This window comes from Natrix helvetica, assembly GCF_964273705.1.
Source record: "Natrix helvetica genome assembly, chromosome: 13".
Classification (NCBI taxonomy): domain Eukaryota; kingdom Metazoa; phylum Chordata; class Lepidosauria; order Squamata; family Natricidae; genus Natrix; species Natrix helvetica.
This window is the reverse complement of record NC_138557.1, coordinates 5,625,034-5,643,671: the sequence shown is the minus strand read 5'-3', so window position 1 is coordinate 5,643,671 and position 18,638 is coordinate 5,625,034. Positions and strand designations below refer to the sequence as shown.

General features: G+C 45.6%; 1 protein-coding gene across 3 annotated transcripts in view; it reads left to right on the top strand.

Moving 5' to 3' along the window:
- VWA3A (von Willebrand factor A domain containing 3A) overlaps nt 1-18,058 on the top strand; it is a 32,522-nt gene extending 14,464 nt beyond the window's left edge. Inside the window, exons 19-33 of one of the 3 annotated variants that reach the window (XM_081965690.1) lie at nt 2,224-2,419; nt 3,089-3,159; nt 4,043-4,207; nt 4,864-4,942; nt 6,655-6,756; nt 7,617-7,699; nt 7,827-7,979; nt 8,988-9,096; nt 10,165-10,309; nt 10,801-10,945; nt 11,857-12,008; nt 12,565-12,691; nt 14,612-14,709; nt 15,735-15,798; nt 16,880-18,058. In XM_081965690.1, the coding sequence (XP_081821816.1) occupies nt 2,224-2,419; nt 3,089-3,159; nt 4,043-4,207; nt 4,864-4,942; nt 6,655-6,756; nt 7,617-7,699; nt 7,827-7,979; nt 8,988-9,096; nt 10,165-10,309; nt 10,801-10,945; nt 11,857-12,008; nt 12,565-12,691; nt 14,612-14,709; nt 15,735-15,783 (1,674 nt within the window). In that variant the 3' untranslated portion in view covers nt 15,784-15,798; nt 16,880-18,058. Of the gene's footprint in view, nt 1-2,223; nt 2,420-3,088; nt 3,160-4,042; nt 4,208-4,863; nt 4,943-6,654; nt 6,757-7,616; nt 7,700-7,826; nt 7,980-8,987; nt 9,097-10,164; nt 10,369-10,800; nt 10,946-11,856; nt 12,009-12,564; nt 12,692-14,611; nt 14,710-15,734; nt 15,799-16,879 lie in introns of those variants that run through there. The other 2 variants (XR_014176423.1, XR_014176424.1) reach the window with 2 other exon arrangements.
- The last annotated feature ends 580 nt before the right edge of the window (nt 18,059-18,638 follow it).

Genomic DNA, 18,638 nt, shown 5'->3' with positions numbered 1-18,638 from the left:
ACATTGTTATGGTTAGGAGGGTGCTGACTTTTCCAGCCCGCCGAATCTACCTTCCCTGGCAAAATACATGGGAAAATCTCACTGGGGGGAAAACCCACTTAGGGTTAGGGTTAGCTCCCCATGAATTTGGGGAGCAAAATGGACATCGCCAATGGATTCGGAGAACATTGTTATGGTTAGGAGGGTGCTGACTTTTCCAGCCCGCCCTATCTACCTTCCCTGGCAAAATACATGGGAAAATCTCACTGGGGGGAAAACCCACTTAGGGTTAGGGTTAGCTCCCCATGAATTTGGGGAGCAAAATGGACATCGCCAATGGATTCGGAGAACATTGTTATGGTTAGGAGGGTGCTGACTTTTCCAGCCCGCCGAATCTACCTTCCCTGGCAAAATACATGGGAAAATCTCACTGGGGGGAAAACCCACTTAGGGTTAGGGTTAGCTCCCCATGAATTTGGGGAGCAAAATGGACATCGCCAATGGATTCGGAGAACATTGTTATGGTTAGGAGGGTGCTGACTTTTCCAGCCCGCCCTATCTACCTTCCCTGGCAAAATACATGGGAAAATCTCACTGGGGGGAAAACCCACTTAGGGTTAGGGTTAGCTCCCCATGAATTTGGGGAGCAAAATGGACATCGCCAATGGATTCGGAGAACATTGTTATGGTTAGGAGGGTGCTGACTTTTCCAGCCCGCCCTATCTACCTTCCCTGGCAAAATACATGGGAAAATCTCACTGGGGGGAAAACCCACTTAGGGTTAGGGTTAGCTCCCCATGAATTTGGGGAGCAAAATGGACATCGCCAATGGATTCGGAGAACATTGTTATGGTTAGGAGGGTGCTGACTTTTCCAGCCCGCCCTATCTACCTTCCCTGGCAAAATACATGGGAAAATCTCACTGGGGGGAAAACCCACTTAGGGTTAGGGTTAGCTCCCCATGAATTTGGGGAGCAAAATGGATATTGCCAATGGATTCGGAAAACATTGTTATGGTTAGGAGGGTGCTGACTTTTCCAGCCCGCCCTATCTACCTTCCCTGGCAAAATACATGGGAAAATCTCACTGGGGGGAAAACCCACTTAGGGTTAGGGTTAGCTCTCCATGAATTTGGGGAGCAAAATAGCCATCGCAAATGGATTCGGAGAACATTGTTATGGTTAGGAGGGTGCCGACTTTTCCAGCCGGCCCTATCTACCTTCCCTGGCAAAATACATGGGAAAATCTCACTGGGGGGAAAACCCACTTAGGGTTAGGGTTAGCTCCCCATGAATTTGGGGAGCAAAATGGACATCGCCAATGGATTCGGAGAACATTGTTATGGTTAGGAGGGTGCTGACTTTTCCAGCCCGCCCTATCTACCTTCCCTGGCAAAATACATGGGAAAATCTCACTGGGGGGAAAACCCACTTAGGGTTAGGGTTAGCTCCCCATGAATTTGGGGAGCAAAATGGACATCGCCAATGGATTCGGAGAACATTGTTATGGTTAGGAGGGTGCTGACTTTTCCAGCCGGCCCTATGTATCTTCCCTGGCAAAATACATGGGAAAATCTCACTGGGGGGAAAACCCACTTAGGGTTAGGGTTAGCTCCCCATGAATTTGGGGAGCAAAATGGACATTGCCAATGGATTCGGAGAACATTGTTATGGTTAGGAGGGTGCCGACTTTTCCAGCCCACCCTATCTACCTTCCCTGGCAAAATACATGGGAAAATCTCACTGGGGGGAAAACCCACTTAGGGTTAGGGTTAGCTCCCCATGAATTTGGGGAGCAAAATGGACATCGCCAATGGATTTGGAGAACATTGTTATGGTTAGGAGGGTGCCGACGTTTTCAGCCTGCCCTATGTATCTTCCCTGGCAAAATACATGGGGAAATCTCACTGGGGGGAAAACCCACTTAGGGTTAGGGTTAGCTCCCCATGAATTTGGGGAGCAAAATGGACATCGCCAATGGATTCGGAGAACATTGTTATGGTTAGGAGGGTGCCGACTTTTCCAGCCGGCCCTATGTATCTTCCCTGGCAAAATACATGGGGAAATCCCCTTGGAGGGCAAATCCACCTATCGCCCCATGAATTTTATAAAAATTGGTTCTTTCAATGGACGTGAAACCCTGTTTTCAAGCAAGGACTCAAGCAATGTGGTCTAAGCGTCCAATGCAATTCGTGTCAAATGATGCTGTCCGTTTTGTTGGCTTTCCTGCCTCCTTCACTTTCAGCACCTCATCTCTTCTTACCTGGTTGAAGTCTGTGGGGGCTGCGATTTGCAACTCCATGTTTGCCTCTTCAGTGTAGGCACTTTTTCGTTTGAAGACGACCTGCCCCCGCGCTACGCAAGTCCCGAAGAAACCGCCGCCGCTTACAAAGACATGGTGCAGGCCGCCCACGGACGTTTTCATTGGTTTGGAGAAACAGGTGTGGTAGAATTTCTGGGGGTATTTTTAAGGCGCTTCAAGGTGCCACCTGGGAATCCTCTCAAGTGGTCTCTGGACCTCTTGAGGAGATAGTCACCTCTTTAATCTTGCTGAGGTAGACCTTTCCTTCTTCAAGGGTTGATCTCTTTCTTCCTGTTTCTTGTGGCCCTTCCTCTGGGAGGGGCCATTTATCATCCACCTGTGGCCTTACTCCCAAGTCGACCCCTGTTCTTTAGCTCTTCCCTTCATCTGGCAACTCTGCACATGCGCACACTGGGAACAGGCTCCAGCTGTTCGTCTGCCTCACTGATGTCTGACTCTGAAGGCAGCTGATAACTGGCATATGGCCAAGCCCTCCTCTCTGCCTCCAACACAGAGCCCTCATCAGAGCCTTCCCCAGACTCCAGGACTGGCCCATCTTCCTCCCCGACCTCCTCACTGTCCGAATATTTCTCGTAAAATATCAAGGATTACATGAATTTGATCTCTCTTAGCCTCCATCAAAAAAAATTGTAGCCTTCTAAAATGTCCCAAAAGGTGTTGTGTGTATGTGTATCTGTGTGGTTGTGTGTTCTTAACCATTTTTGTAAAAATTGGATTGCATCAAATTTCAAAACTTAGGAGTTTATATTTTGTTTTTTTAATTCCTCCTTGCCTTGCGGATACCGAGGTATCAACGAAAGTGATGACATCAGCCTTATCCTATCAGAAATGGAGAAAGCAGTTCATTACTCACACAAGGTAGCTATGTCTCTTTACCACGAGGAGGATGCAGTGGTTTGATCACCTGGATGTAGCATTTTGCACAACCATTGAGGTCAACTTGCATTCCCCATGTCAGTTTCTAGGATTTACTAGATTTGAGCTAGGTAAATATAAACGACCACAAGATGGCAGCAAAGGCACCGTGAAATCTCTCACTCCTTGTGGCCCTCTAGTGGTGGTTGGGATTTTTGCCGCAGAAATCTGGTTATCATAATGGGTGATAAAATACCAAAGTAAGATCAAGAAGCATGTTTCCCAATTTACAGTAGACCCAGACTTCAGAACCCATTAATTTATTTAATCTCAATTCTTTCCCATCCATGGAAATAGATTTAAAGAAGAGCAACAATTCATACTCCGAGAGATAATGTACCAATGTCTATATGGGTGGTTTTGGTGTGGAGAACAGGAATTCATTTACGAATTTTGCTCTGGTCTGTTCCCAGGTTAGCAATAGCAATAGCCCTTAGACTTATATACCGCTTCACAGTGCTTTACAGCCCTCTCTAAGCGGTTTACAGAGTCTGCTTATTTGCCCCCAGCAATCTGGGTCCTCATTTTACCCACCTCGGAAGGATGGAAAGCTGAGTCAATTTTGAGCCTGGTGAGATTCAAACTGCCAAATTGCAGGCAGGCAGCACGCAAAGTAGCTTGCAGTACTGCATTCTAACCACTGCGCCCCCACGGCCCTTGATGTTAGAGGGACACACTTTACGAATCTCCCTTTAAATGGGAAAGATTTGCTACTGATTTCCTTTTGAATTTGTTCCCGTTAGGAGCTACGGGTTAAGGTTCTGCCACGAAATCTGAACTCTAAAGCAAACCTCCATGGTTTTTGGGATTGTGGGTTTGTTTCTAGTGTGCCATGTTAGTGGAGTCTTTAAGGCAGAAGTCAGGAAACCTTTCAAGGAACCAGTCATCTTCCACAGCAGATGACCTCTCATCCCTAAAGAAGGGGGAAAATAAGACCAGATCTTCCAAAGTACCATTTCCAAAGCCGACGGCCCTCACCCTTGCCAGGATGGTAAGTTGGTGCTGATATTTTGAAATGATCTCTATCCTACATTATCAAATTCCTTCCTTTGTTTGATATTTTCCAATTACCAATTCTGGTCTTTGAGTAAAAAAAAAAAAAACCTTTGGTAAAATTGCCGGAGAAGGAAAATTGCTGGAGCAGGAACAAGATGAAACCAAAATATGCAAGATTTTTTTTAAAAAAAAATTATTAATAGTAATGTAATTGAGTGGTGTAATGGCCTAGAGATGGAGCTCTCACCTCGCAATCAGGAGGCTGGGAGTTCCATGCTAGGTAGAGGCAGATATTTCTCTCTCTGGTCATGATGGGAATATATCTGCTGGAAAAAAACCTCCCCATTGGCAACAGGGAAGGGCATCCGGCCAGTAAACACTCCGCTCCATTCAGGTGCCCAGACTCCACCCTGCAAGGGATTATGGCCTTGTTAAAAGAAGAAGATGATGATATAAGAGCTTCTAATTGGGTGGTGCGGTAGCCTAGAGGGGGAGACCCCACCCCGTAAGGGATTATGGGGTCATTAAAAGGGGATGATGATTAATGATGCAATTGACCTTCGGGAGAGCCGTGACCTGGATGAATGAGAAACTCCATAAACAAGAGGTTTTCTTATCTGTCCTCCTTCTCTTTATGGTTTCCGAGGACAGCACCAAGATGGCGAGAGGATCGGTAGCCCCAAAGCCCTTTCGTGGCGACCTCCGAGTAGCAAGGCGGAAATCCCACCAGGTGTGTAGAAGTGAACTGACCACTACATGGGATAAAGAAGGGTGTTTCCATAACTCAAGTCATATTTAAGCCCCACAGTCAGCTGATGCCCATCTACGTTGAAGTTGCCATGGTTAATTTAAGTCATAATACGACTTGCTTCGATTTGCCTTAGAATTGTTGTTGTTAGTTGCAAAGTCGTGTCTGACCCATCGCAACCCCATGGACAACGTTCCTCCAGGCCTTCCTGTCCTCTGTCATCCTCTGGAGTCCATTTAAGCTCACGCCGACTGCTTCAGTGACTCCATCCAGCCACCTCCTTCTCTGCCGTCCCCTTCTTCTTCTTTTGCCCTCCATCGTTCCCAGCATGAGGCTCTTCTCCAGGGAGTCCTTCTTCCTTCTCATCAGGTGGCCAAAGTCTTTGAGTTTCCTCTTCAGGATCTGGCCTTCTAAAGAGCAGTCAGGGTTGATCTCCTCTAGGACTGACCGGTTGGATCGCCTTGCAGTCCAAGGGACTCAATGCAGGAGTCTTCTCCAGCACCATCGTTCAAAGGCCTCCGTTCTTTGGCACTCAGCCTTCCTTTATGGTCCAACTTTCAGAGCCACTCATTGCAACTGGGAAAACCGTAGCCTTGATTATACCCACTTTAGAATACGCACTTTAGAATTTACACTATACCTTGGAGTAGCTTGGATGTCCATGCTTGTCAACTTCAAGATCTGTAGGCTTCAGCTTCCAGAATACTTGCTGGCTGGGGAATTCTGGAAGTTGAAATCCATGAGCCTTAAAGTGGCCAAGCTTGGATACATACACCTGATATAAATCAACTGTATTTTAAAGTTAGGGTTCATGTTGGCTGGAGCATTCTGGGACTTGAAGTCCCTGCATCTTAAAGTTGGCAAAGTTGGACTCACCTGGCTTAGAGGACTGGATGACTCCAACTTTACAGGATCAGGTGAACAAGAGCGTGTGTTCTCTATTTACCTATCCGTCTGTTTGCCAGTAGTTAAAATACAGTCATGTGTTTAATACTCCCCCCCCCTCCGCAACGTAACATAGTCTCCAGACCCCTTTCAGGATTGGGACTGGGAGGGCTGCTAAGCGATCTGATATCCCTCCCTTTTCCTTTTATAGGATGGGACTCACCCAAATGATCTTATCAGAGTCTTAAAATAGCAACAGATTATACACACATCTGGCTGGCAGGCTAAAAGAAAAAAAAATAAATACAGAGGGGAACAAAAGAAGAAAAAGGATGAATTAATCCTATTCGGGATGCCAGCCGTGTCCAGCGAGTAGAGTAGAGTTGAATTAGAATGGAAGAGAAGAGAATAGTTGGAAGGGACCTTGGAGGTCTTCTAGTCCAACCCCCTGCTTAGGCAGGAAAGCCTACACCACTTCAGACAAATGTTTATCCAATCTCTTCTTAAAGACTTCCAGTGTTGGGGCATTCACAACTTCTGGAGGCAAGTTGTTCCACTGATTAATTATTCTAACTGTCAGGAAATTTCTCCTCAGTTCTAAGTTGCTTCTCTCCTTGATTAGTTTCCACCCATTGCTTCTTGTTCTACCCTCAGGTGCTTTGGAGAATAGGTTGACTCCCCCTTCTTTGTGGCAGCCCCTTAAATATTGGAATCTTGCTATCATGTCATCCCTAGTGCTTCTTTTCATAAGGGATGGGGTAATCTGATTCTATATGAAGAAGTTGATGATGATTTGATTTATTGTACAGTTCAGCCCATAAAAGAGATTTTCCTGGCCAGAAGGAAACTGAACTCCAAGGCAAAGAAACAGCCAGTGACATCAGTCTCTTTGCTGGATCGCAAAAACGTAGGTGAGTGTCTTCAGGTAATGGGGAAATTACTCTTTATTCCCCCCACAGAGATGTTTGAAAACTTTTTAGCATCCTAAGGTGCGTAACAGGTTGTTTTCCCTTCCCTTTGGTTACAGAATTGGTGTATTTTTTTCTGTCTGAGAGATTTAGGTTGGATTTAGATTTAGATGTTGGTTGCAGGAACTGGGCATGGCTAGTCTAGTGAAGAGAAGGACCAGGGGAGACATGATAGCAGTCTTCCAATATTTGCCACAGAGAGGAGAGGGGGTCAAGCTGTTTTCCAAAGCACCTGAAGGCCAGACAAGGAATAATGGATGGAAACTGACCAAGGAGAGATTCAACCTGGAAATGAGGAATTTTCTGACGGTGAGAACAATGAAGCCATGGAACAGAAGTTGCCTTCAGGAGCTTCATCACTGGAAGCTTTCAAGAAGAGACTGGACTGCCATCTGTCAGAAATGGCATAGGGTCTCCTGCTTAAACAGGGGGTTGGATTAGATGACCTACAAGGTCCCTTGCTTCCAACTCTGTTATACCGGCACAAGATCCCTTCCAACACTGTTCATCTGTTAAAGCTTGCCTTCAAAAGTTGTGCGAGCTCATCACTGGAAGCTTTCAAGAAGAGACTGGACTGCCACCTGTCAGAAATGCTGTAGGGTTTCCTGCTTGGGCAGGGGGTTGGAGTAGATGACCTCCAAGGTCCCTTCCAACTCTGTTCGTCTAATCTAGATGTGCCGTTTGTAAATTCATATTTCCCTCCTTCCAAGAAGGACTATTTAAAGAGATGATTTCAAAAACAACAACAACAACAACCAGGTGTATTTCAGAAGCAAGAATAACCTGACTTTCTTCCCCTCCAGAGGCACTTTTCAAAAAGAGCTGGAAAAGCTTGATTCCTTCGGTGGTATTGCCAAACGAGGAAGAAATCTGCTCCACCAAGACAGTATGTATTGTCCGTAAAAACGCTGCCTGAACAGAACGATGGTTAAATCATTGAATGCTTCTTCAGTTGCGGTGCGTTTCCCCATTCACACAACAATCCTCCCAGTTTTTGTCTCCTCTCCCAACAGTGGCTCGGGAAATGGAGCCTGAAAAAGCTGAAGCTAGATTTGCCCACTGTCGTTTTTGGACCGGGCAGCGTCCATCGGAAGGAGAGGGTGGAATCGTTGCACAAGAAAGTTTCGGCGAAATATTGCGACATTTTCCCAAGTGTAGAAATGCAAGTAAGTCCCCACCCTCTTTGGTGCTTTTGGAGGGAACCTGACATGTGTCTTCGGTAATCCTGATTGTGCACGGTGGTGTTTCCCAGCCTTGGCCCCTTGAAGATGTGTGGACTTCAATTCCCAGAGGTCCCAAGCCAAGATTGCGATATAAGTAATCATAGCAATATTTCGGCAACCTGTAACTAGCCTTCGATGTTCATTCTTGGTTTTGTTTTTTGTTTTGTTTGCCGTTGTTATTATTTATAGGCTGCTTTTAAGGGTCATGGTTTTTTCCAAAACTGGCAGATGATAGATAGATAGATGATAGATAGATAGATAGATAGATAGATAGATAGATAGATAGATAGATAGATAGAAGACTACAGATGGGTGAATAGCTAGACAGATAAGTGAATAGATGGATGGATGGATGGATGGATGGATGGATGGATGGATGGATGGATGGTTGGATGGACAGACAGAAGACTGACAGATGGGTGGATAGATAGATAAGTGAAATGGATGGATGGATGGATGGATGGATGGGATGGGATGGGATAGATAGAGACAGGTAGACAGACAGACAGGCAGGCAGGCAGAAGACTGAGAGATGGGTGGATAAATAGATAAGTGAAATGGATGGATGGATGGATGGATAGATAGATAGAGAAATAGAGAAATAGACGGACAGAAAGTCAGACAGAAAGACAGACAGATAAAAATGATAGACAAATTAGATAGACACATAGTAACTACATAGTTAGGTAGATAGACAGAAATAGCTAGATAGACTAGATAGAAACAAACATAGATGATAGATAGAAAGAGACAAGAGAAAATGAGCCTAATTTGCATAAAGATAAAACGAGGGAGGCGGAGACACATTCATATGTACAAGATTCTGCCCCAAACAGCCCTTCTAGTAAAAATAGTCTTAGACCTACAGGGCTTCGGTTACTTAGCCTAGCTTACATTGGCCATGGCCACTCTTAGAGTGACATCTTGAGATCTTGTGATCTTGTCTCCCAGGGGTTGGTGAAGCACCTGCAGATTCAACCCAAAGATTTGGACGACTACATCGAGCAGATGGAGAGAGTGTTGCGATGCTACGTCCGAAGACTACAGTGGCTTCTCTCGGGTCTGTCTATCCGACTGAGGACTAGCCCCACGATTAACCATCTTGGCTAGAGCTATCTATGCTCTTTGCTTTCAGAATTGGACCCCCGTGGTCCCAAAGTTGGGAGGGAAACAAATTCCTTTGAATCAGTTCAGGCCCCATAACAAGTGCGCGGGAAGGGGGGGGGCGTTATGATGAAACTCACGTCATGAGGCAAAAATATAAGGATGGGGTTTGGGTCATGCCATAACCCCACCTTGCTCCAGACACTGTCCAAGAAACTTGCTCCATGTCAGGGTTCCAAGTAACATACCCATAGCAAGCAAAACTCCGAGGCAGGTAGATTCCTCAAAGAATAACTTTATTGGATATGTCATATTGGCACAGGCGGGCGAAAACCGACTCTGAATATTCCTGCGGTTTTCACGTAGTTAAAAGTGAACGTTTGTCACTTTCCCGAAACAGCCAGCCACATGGCCCAATCAGGATACAGTACAGTTGCCAGGTGACATCAGTCCCCCTCCTTCCGAGCACCTGCAGAAATGACCTTGGTTCCCAAGAGAAAGTGTTTTGTTTTGACCATAATACCTCAACTATGTCTATTCCCCTCCTCCCTAACCCTTGGCCTGACCATGCATGGAGAATTCTAGATCAGGCGTCAGCAACCCACAGCTCTGGAATTGCATGTGGCTCTTTCATCCTTCGGCTGTGGCTCCCTGTCGCCAATCGGCTCCACAAGTGATAGGGATTTCGTTTAGGACAGGTAGAGGAAAAAGGACGCCGCACCAGGAGGAGACTCTATGGTGGGGGAACCGGACTTCTGGTTGGCTCCAGAATTGAACCCGTCCAAACGTCATCACGGATGCTCTATGCATGTGCAGAAGGTTCTGTGCATGTGTGCGCATTTCATGCCTGTTGCCGACCCCTGTTCTAGACGATGGCATCATATATCCCAAAGGTAGCAGCCTGGAGAAGCTCGGTTTGATGGGATTCCTGGCCACCATCTCCCTTTTATCCCGATTCTTTAGATTAAACCCCGTGCTAAGTAAGATGAAAGGGTGTCAACGGGCAAACAATTCTCTTCCTTAGGCAGCCGCCGATTCTTTGGGGTCATCTTGGAAGCGAACATTTGCATTCTCATCGACACGTCTGGTTCCATGGGGCACTCCTTGAGTCTGATTGCCAAAGAGCTCACCTCCCTGATCTGGGAACAGCTGAGGAAGAAGGCCACCAAGTAAGGAAGCTGCAGGGATAGTAGCTTACCTCATTCCAGGGACAACCAGTCTCAGACTGGTAAGTTGTCCTCATAAGCAGGCTCCCCCCCCAAAAAATTTCTCCCAAGGGATCAGAATTCAGCTCTCTGTTTTGTGTTGATCTATAAGAGCTCTTACTGGGTGGTGCGGTGGCCTAGAGGGAGAGCTCTTGCCTCACAATCAGGAGGCTGTGAGTTTGATCCTAGGTAGAGGCAGATATTTCTCTCTCTGGGCACGATGAGAATATATCTGCTGGAAAGAAAACTCCCCATTGGCGACAGGGACGGCATCTGGCCAGTAAACACTCCGCTCCATTCAGGTGCCCAGACTCCACCCCGCAAGGGATTATGGGATCGTTAAAAGAAGAAGATGATGATATAAGAGCTCTAACTGGGTGGTGCGGCAGCATCTCAATATGATCCTCGCCAATGTTGATTGTGGCTTGCTGATAGATATCTCGCTTTCTCTCCAGGTTCAACCTCATCGCCTTTGCAGAAGAGGTCCAACTTTGGCAGGAGTGCCTTGTGGAGGCCAGCGATGAGACGTGCCATGACGCTGCCCAGTGGGTGTCTCTCTTTCAGGCTCATGGGAGCACATCCATTCTGAAGGCTTTACGGGTTGGTTTAGTTGAACGGAAAGCTTTGCGGTTGAGTAGTGTTGCCGTTAATCCTGGAGCCAATGGCCTAGAGCAGGGGTCTCCAACCTTGGCATCGTTAAGACTTGTGGACTTCAACTCCCAGAGTTCCTCAGCCACCCTTGATGAGTTGAAGTCCACAAGTCTTAAAGCTGCCATGTTTGAAGGTCCCAGCATAGGGAATGGGTTTCCCCTTCAAAACCGTATAATCTCCTATTGATTTTCTGGATTCCAATCCTATCTTGCGGGAATATTTAGTGGGAGTTTTTTGAATAGAGCTAGCAGAGTGATTTAATGGCTGATTGCCCTTCCTGTCGTCAATGCGGAGTTTTGTTCAGCAGATATATTCTCAGTGTGCCCAGAGAGAGAAATATCTGCCTGTACCTAGGATCAAACTCACAGACTCCTGATTGTGAGATAAGAGCTCCACCTCTAGGTGGCTCAGTGGCTAAGAAGCTGAGCATGTCGATCAGAAAGGTTGGCAGTTCGAATCCCTAGCGCTGCATAACAGAGTGAGCTCCCGTGACTTGTCCCAGCTTCTGCCAACCTAGCAGTTCGAAAGCACGTAAAAAATGCGAGTAGAAAAATAGGAACCACCTTTGGTGGGAAGGGAACAGCGTTCCGTGCGCCTTCGGTGTCGAGTCATGCCGGCCACATGACCACGGAGATGTCTTTGGACTGCGCTGGTTTTTCAGCTTTGAAACAGAGATGAGCACCGCCCCCTAGAGTCAGGAAAGACTAGCACATATGTGCGAGGGGAACCTTTATTTTTACCTTAGCTCCATTCAATTGCCCAGACTCCATCCCTCCAGGGATTATGGAGTCCTTAAAAGATGATGATTGCCGTGCCTAAGCTCTGATTTAATTCAAGGTGTGTTTCTTGTCGTTTTTCAGAGAGCACTTAGTCTGGAAAATGTGGAAGCCCTGTACGTTTTGACCGATGGAAAACCTGACACCAGTTGCAGCTTAATTCTCCAAGAAATCGAAGCAGTTACGAAGAATCAAGCCGTTACCATCCACACCATTTCTTTCAATTGCACGGACGGGTAACTCACACTTGATTTTTCAAAAATTGAACCCCGGGTCAACATGAGAGCAAGGTTCTGCACCATGGCCAATTTAGCAAGTGGCCAACTTCTCTTGAGTCTTCCTGACCTTTAGACAGTGGTGGGTTTCAAATAATTTAACAACCATTTTCTCTGCCCTAATGACGTGGCTCGGTGGTCATGTGACTGTATGGGCGTGGCCAACTCAACGTCACTCAGGTCGACGGGCGCTTCGCCTTAGCGGTGACAATGTCACGAGGGTTAACCGGAGAGGCAGTTTCTGTAAGCAGGGCGATAAAGATGAGGCTAGAAACAACACCAGAATGTTTCCTTCCTTCCTGCCTTTCTTACAGGATTAGCCCTGTAAAGTGGGGGAAAAAAACAAAAGGAGATTTCTTCCAACAACCGGTTCTCCCAACTGCTTAGAAAGTTAACAACCGGTTCTCCCGAATAGGTGCGAACCGTCTGAATCCCACCACTGCCCTTAGAACTTAACGTTGAGGAACGAACTGAAATGACTCCCAGTTTGGGACGTTCTCCTTGTTGTCTCCGACAGAGTGGCCAACAACTTTCTCAAGAAACTCGCCTTCCAGACCGGCGGACGCTACCATCGTTGCCATGGCGATGCGGACGGACAGTTGGCCGCGTACCAATTGCTTTCGCAAGGTTTTAAAGATGAGGAGGTACTCGGAACCAATAATTTTACAATGAGGTCACTGCAATCTGTGTTTATCAATCTTGATGGCCTGCTGATTGGGAAATTGTGGGAGTTGAAGTCCACACAACTTCAAGGTTGAGAAACACTGATATAAGAGCTTCACAGGTAGTCCTCGAGTTATGATGCAATCAGGGCCAGCATTTCCCTTGTAAGCCATGACGGTTGTAAGTTATTGCACCCATGTTAACTGGACCCTGGTTTTACAACCGTCTTTATGGCAGTCGTTGAGCGAATCACACATCGTAAGTGTGAATCACATGGTCGTAGTGGCGAAGTCCATTCTCCCAAATCAAAGGGTTTTTTTTTTTAACCCAAAATTGGCAAAAAAAGAAAAAGAATTTCGATGACCGTATGATGCTGCAACCAGAAGCAGGTATGAGCCAATCGTCGAGGCCTGAAATGTGACCAACAGGGGGCAGGACAATATTTTATGATGGCTGGAAGTGCTTTATGTTGATGTAATGTCAACGGATTATTAAGTAATGTCATTATTATTAAGTAAGGTCTATCTATATTTCTCGCTGGGAGAAAGAGCCGCTGAAGAAACTTCATCTGCTAGGTTTCACGGAGGATGCCTTGGGAAACTACGACCTCAAGGATGCCCAATTTAGGATAGTCCAACGGCTTGTGGGCATTGATTTACAATATCTACGAGCCAGAGCCAATAAAACTTGCTCCCCCCTGACTCTCAACCAAGTTAATAACTATGGATTGAGGATGGCTTCCTATTTTTATACCCTAACCATTCCCAAGTATAGAAGAGCTTTTTCCCTAGCTCGCTTCAATGTCTTGCCCTCAGCACTTCTGGATGGTCGTTAAAAGAGGCTCCTGATTAATAAGCAGCTGTGCCCTTGTGACAGAGCCGAGGCTGAGACAGCGGAGCATGTCCTTCTATTTTGCCCTATGTATAGCGCGGACAGATCTAGGTTACTGTCTCTTCCTGAAATCGTCCCTCCTGGACCTGATGGCTGTGATTTGCTTGTGCATTGCCTTGGGGATGTCTCCTCGTACATCACCTCTCAGGTTTCCAGGTTTTTCTTGAGAGCTGTGACCATTAGAGGAGAGAGCTGTAACCTCCCTTAGTTGGGCTTTTGGTGACTGGCTGCTGTGTCTCTTTTGTAGTGGTCGTGTTTTGGTCTGTGACTGTAAATAAATAAAGTAGTAAGGTCATAAATCAAGGATTACCTGTATATGGGCAGAAGGACATTTTTTTAAATAGAAATTTTTTATTTTAATTTTAATTCAAACCCCTTCTATTAAACGGTGTGTTATTTGTGGACATATATTTTGTGCAAATATTTTATACAATAGCAATTACAGACTACAGCCATATTTACTATTTTATCTATTCTTCACTTAATACTAATATTAATATATACCAGGGGTGTCCAGACTTGGGAACTTTAAGACTTGTGGACTTCAACTCCCAGAATTCCCCAGCCAGCATGGCTAGGGAATTCTGGGAGTTGAAGTCCACAAGTCTTAAAGTTCCCAAGTTTGGACACCCCTGATATATACCATACCTAATACTACAACAATCCTCTTCTTAACTTATTTAACTTTCTTAAAACAGTTTTCTCTGTTTCACTCTTCAGCTTTTCTCATATTTATTCTCTAACCATGGATACAATAATTCCCATATATTGTAATAATCAGATTGTTCCTACTCTTTGATTTCAAGGGTTCACCTATTCTGCATAGTCTAATATTTTCCCAATCACGTGGGCCGAAGGACATTTAACAGGACAGATTTCTTGCTTCCTGGGAAGAGGGACGTTGCTTGAACTTCGACCTTTTTTTTCCTTTAATGATCAATTGATCTGTGCTTAAACAAATGAAACAAAACTTGCATTCTTGGTTCATTTGCTTTTTTTTTCCCCTCCAGGATCCTGTTTTCCCTTTGTTTGAAGGTGATGATTTGAAGAAGCTTATTGAAGAAATAGACAAAGCTAGGAAATATTTAACGCAAGCGAAGCTATTTAGGTGAATGTCTAATATTTGGGTTCTGGACTTGTTGATTTCCCTCATTCTTATTTCTTCATTTGAAGGGTTTGGTGGCTTGTTGCTTGTTCTTTGGGGAGTGGTTTTCGCCTTCCTTTAATTATATTTTGAGGGGGGGAAAGGTCACAGGGTAACTGCTGCTGCATAAAATTAGGTTGTTGTTAGTCTAGAAGTCTTGTCCGACCCATCGCGACCCCATGGACAACGTTTCTCCAGGCCTTCCTGTCCTCTACCATCTCCCGGAGTCCATTTAAGCTCACGCCGACTGCTTCGGTGACTCCATCCAGCCACCTCCTTCTCTGCCGTCCCCTTCTTCTTCTGCCCTCCATCTTTCCCAGCATGAGGCTCTTCTCCAGGGAGTCCTTCTTCCTTCTCATTAGTTGGCCAAAGTCTTAAGGTTTAAGGTTTATTAAATTTATAGACCGCCCCCTCTCCCCGTAGGGACTCTTCAGGATCTGGCCTTCTACAGAGCAGTCAGGGTTGATCTCCTCTAGGACTGACCGGTTGGGTGGCCTTGCAATCCAAGGGACTCGGAGTCTTCTCCAGCACCAGAGTTCAATGGAGTGCTTCCATTCTTTGGCGCTCAACCTTCCTTATGGTCCAACTTTCACAGCCATCCATTGCAACGAAGCTATGAGCTATGACATGCAGGGCCACCCAAGACGGACAGGTCATAACAGAGAACTCTGACAAAACGTGATCCACTGGAGAAGGAGATGGCAACCCACCCCAGTATCTTCACCATGAAAGCCCCATGGACAATACCAAAAGGCAGAAAGATATGATGCTGGAAGATGAGTCCCTGAGGTCGGAGGTTGTCCAGTATGCTAATGGGGAAGAGCAGAGGGCTAGTAGTTGCACCAGGAAGAGTGTAGCAGCTGGGCCAAAGCCAAAAGCATGCTTGGCTGTGGATGTATCTGGTGGTGAAAGGAAAGTCCGATGCCGTAAAGATAAAATGAGGAGATCAACACAAATCATATCTTTTTTTGTATCTTCCTTTTTACTAGATCGCTTTTAGAAAAAAAGAACATAAACGAGAAGAACCGGCTCCCTTAATACAATTGCTTCCAGGTAGAATGTACATATGTTTTGCTTGTTGATCTTTCGTGCTAAACAGTTGCGCACTTTTCAGCAAGGTATCGACTCCAAATCTGTGAAAAGTTTCAAAAAACACCAACCGTGGCCATATATGCAAGTAGTCCTCGACTTACGACCAGAAGAGAGAGATGAGAGAGAGAATGATGAGAGAGAGAAAGAGATGAGAGAGAGATGAGAAGGAGAGAGATGAGATGAGAGAGAGAGAGATGAGAGAGAGAGAGAGAGAGAGAGAGAGAGAGAGAAAGGGAGAGATGAGAGAGAGAAAGAGAGATGAGAGAGAAAGAGAGAGAGAGAGATGAGAGAAAGATGAGAGCGAGAGAAAGAGAGATGAGATGAGAGAGAGAGAGAGAAAGAAAGATGAGAGAGATGAGCGAGAGAAAGAAAGAGAAAGAGGGAGGGATGAAAGAGAGAGAAATGAGAGAGAAAGAGATGAGAGAAAGATGAGAAGAGAGAGATAAAGAGAGATGAGAAGAGAGAGATAAGAGAGAGAAAGAAAGAGAGAAAGGGAGAGATGAGAGAGAGAAAGAAAGAGAGATAGAAAGAGATGAGAGAGAGATGAGAGCGAGAGAAAAAGAGATGAGATGAGAGAGGGGGGGGTGTTTTGTTTTTTTGTGGGAAATGGGTCCAAATGGCTCTTTAAGTGTTTAAAGTTGCAGAAACAGGCGGCCAACCTAAGTGCCTGAAGGACCGACCCATTCCGTCACTGGGAGTCTGGGCGGCATGCTGGATTCATATTAGTGGCCCGCGGGATTTAAAATTATGAATTTAGTGATCCCTGAGGTCCAAAAAGTTGGGGATCCCTGGCTTAAACAATGGCTTGATGAATAAAATCTGGATCCAGACATGAAATAAAAATTTGAGTATTTCAGAACTGATTATCTTTAGTTCCCTGGAACATAATGGGGTGGGCTGGGTTGGTTGGGGTGGGGTCAGTTGAAGATTATCTGTGCCTCATTCTCACCTGGACAGAATCAAGTGGAATTATCATATGGGTGAATTACACCAGCGATTGTCTTTTTATTAAAACCTTACTCTCTTGTCATTCTTTCAACAGACCCGGCAAACAAGTTTGATTTTATTTTTTCATAAGCCGCTGCTGTAATATCCCGGTTGGCAAATCTTCCTCCAATCCCAGGGGAATTCAAGAATGAAAACAAAGAAACGTAAATGATCTTTAGACTTTTCTCGTTCTTTATGTGACCAGGAAAATAATCTCATCGCTCCCAAACTCGCAACAGCATCTCTTCTCTTCTTCACCGCCCCACCCCCCCAAATGATGGATCCTAGGTGATCTTATTCATCTGGGATCGATTTACAATCTTTCCAGCTTTGCCAAGCGCAATAAAAATAAGGTGCTCACATCACTATACTTTTATAAGCTTGTTTATGGAGTCAACACTTTTAGAAGGTGAAAGAGGTTGTCAACAGAAGCTGTTTTTTTTGGGGGGTGGAACTTCATTTCCCACAATTCCCATCATCTTCTGTATTTGGGGCTTGCTCGTGGTGGCTCAGCGGCTAAGATGCTGAGCTTGTCGATCAGAAAGATCGGTAGTTCGGCGGTTCGAATCCCTAGCGCCGCATAACGGAGTGAGCTCCCGTGACTTGTGCCAGCTTCTGCCAACCTAGCAGTTCGAAAGCACGTGAAAAATGCAAGTAGAAAAAAAGGAACCACCTTTGTTGGGAAGGTAACAGCGTTCCTTGCGCCTTCGGTGTTGAGTTACGCCGGCCACATAACCCCAGAGACGTCTTTGGACAGCGCTGGCTCTTCGGCTTTGAAACAGAGATGAGCACCGCCCCCTAGAGTCGGGAATGACACACATATGTGCGAGGCGAACCTTTACCTTCAAGAAACAAAAAAATGCATGTTTTGACATTCTGCTGGTGTGACACCCTACAATTATAAATCTCCTTGATTAAAAGGGAAGAATAAATCAACTGCTCCATCACCACTTTTCTTTTGGCAAGAGGAGATAACATTTCAAATGCCATGACCCTTTCGGTGCCAATAAACGTTGCAGAAGAGTTCTGCTGGCAAATAATTTTGATTTAATCCTTTTTTCCCCCTTCGTGTGTGCCTCTTCTCTTCATCCCTCTCCTAGCTCCCGTCACCACCAACTGGCCTATGGTTAGATTAACCTAGCTTTAAAAATTGGTGCCCCAGGGTCAATCCTTCGACATAGCCGTGCCCAAGAGACCAAAACAGAGGTGGGTTCCTACCGATTCGGACCGGTTTGGCCGACGAGTAGGTAGTACTGTTTTTTTCTTATCTTATTATAGAACAATTAATCAGTGGAACAGCTTGCCTCCAGAAGTTGTGAATGCCCCAACACTGGAAGTCTTTAAGAAGATGTTGGATAGCCATCTGTCTGAAACGGTATAGGGTTTCCTGCCTAGGCAGGGGGAGGGGGTGGTTTATAAATCGAATAAATGAAATGAATGAAAATGTTGGACTAGAAGGCCTCCAAGGTCCCTTCCAACTCTACTATTGTATTGTATTGTATTATCTGCATACGCAGAATTTTTTATGGTACTGTGCATCCGTGCATCGAATGCATCAAGCACGCGAAAAGCACGTCCCTGAGCAAACCAGCAGTACCAGCAGCCGGAACTCACCCCAGGACCAAAATCATAAATATTTAAACCATAAACGAACATTTTCATCTTCTTCTCATCTTCCTTCCTTTCGAAAAGCAACCCGCATTGAATTCGGGGTTTTGTCCATACCCTGGTGTGCACGTTTCACCTCTCCTGCTGCATTGGTTGCCAATTTGCTTCCGGGTGTAATTCTAGGTTCTGGTTGTCACCTTTAAAGC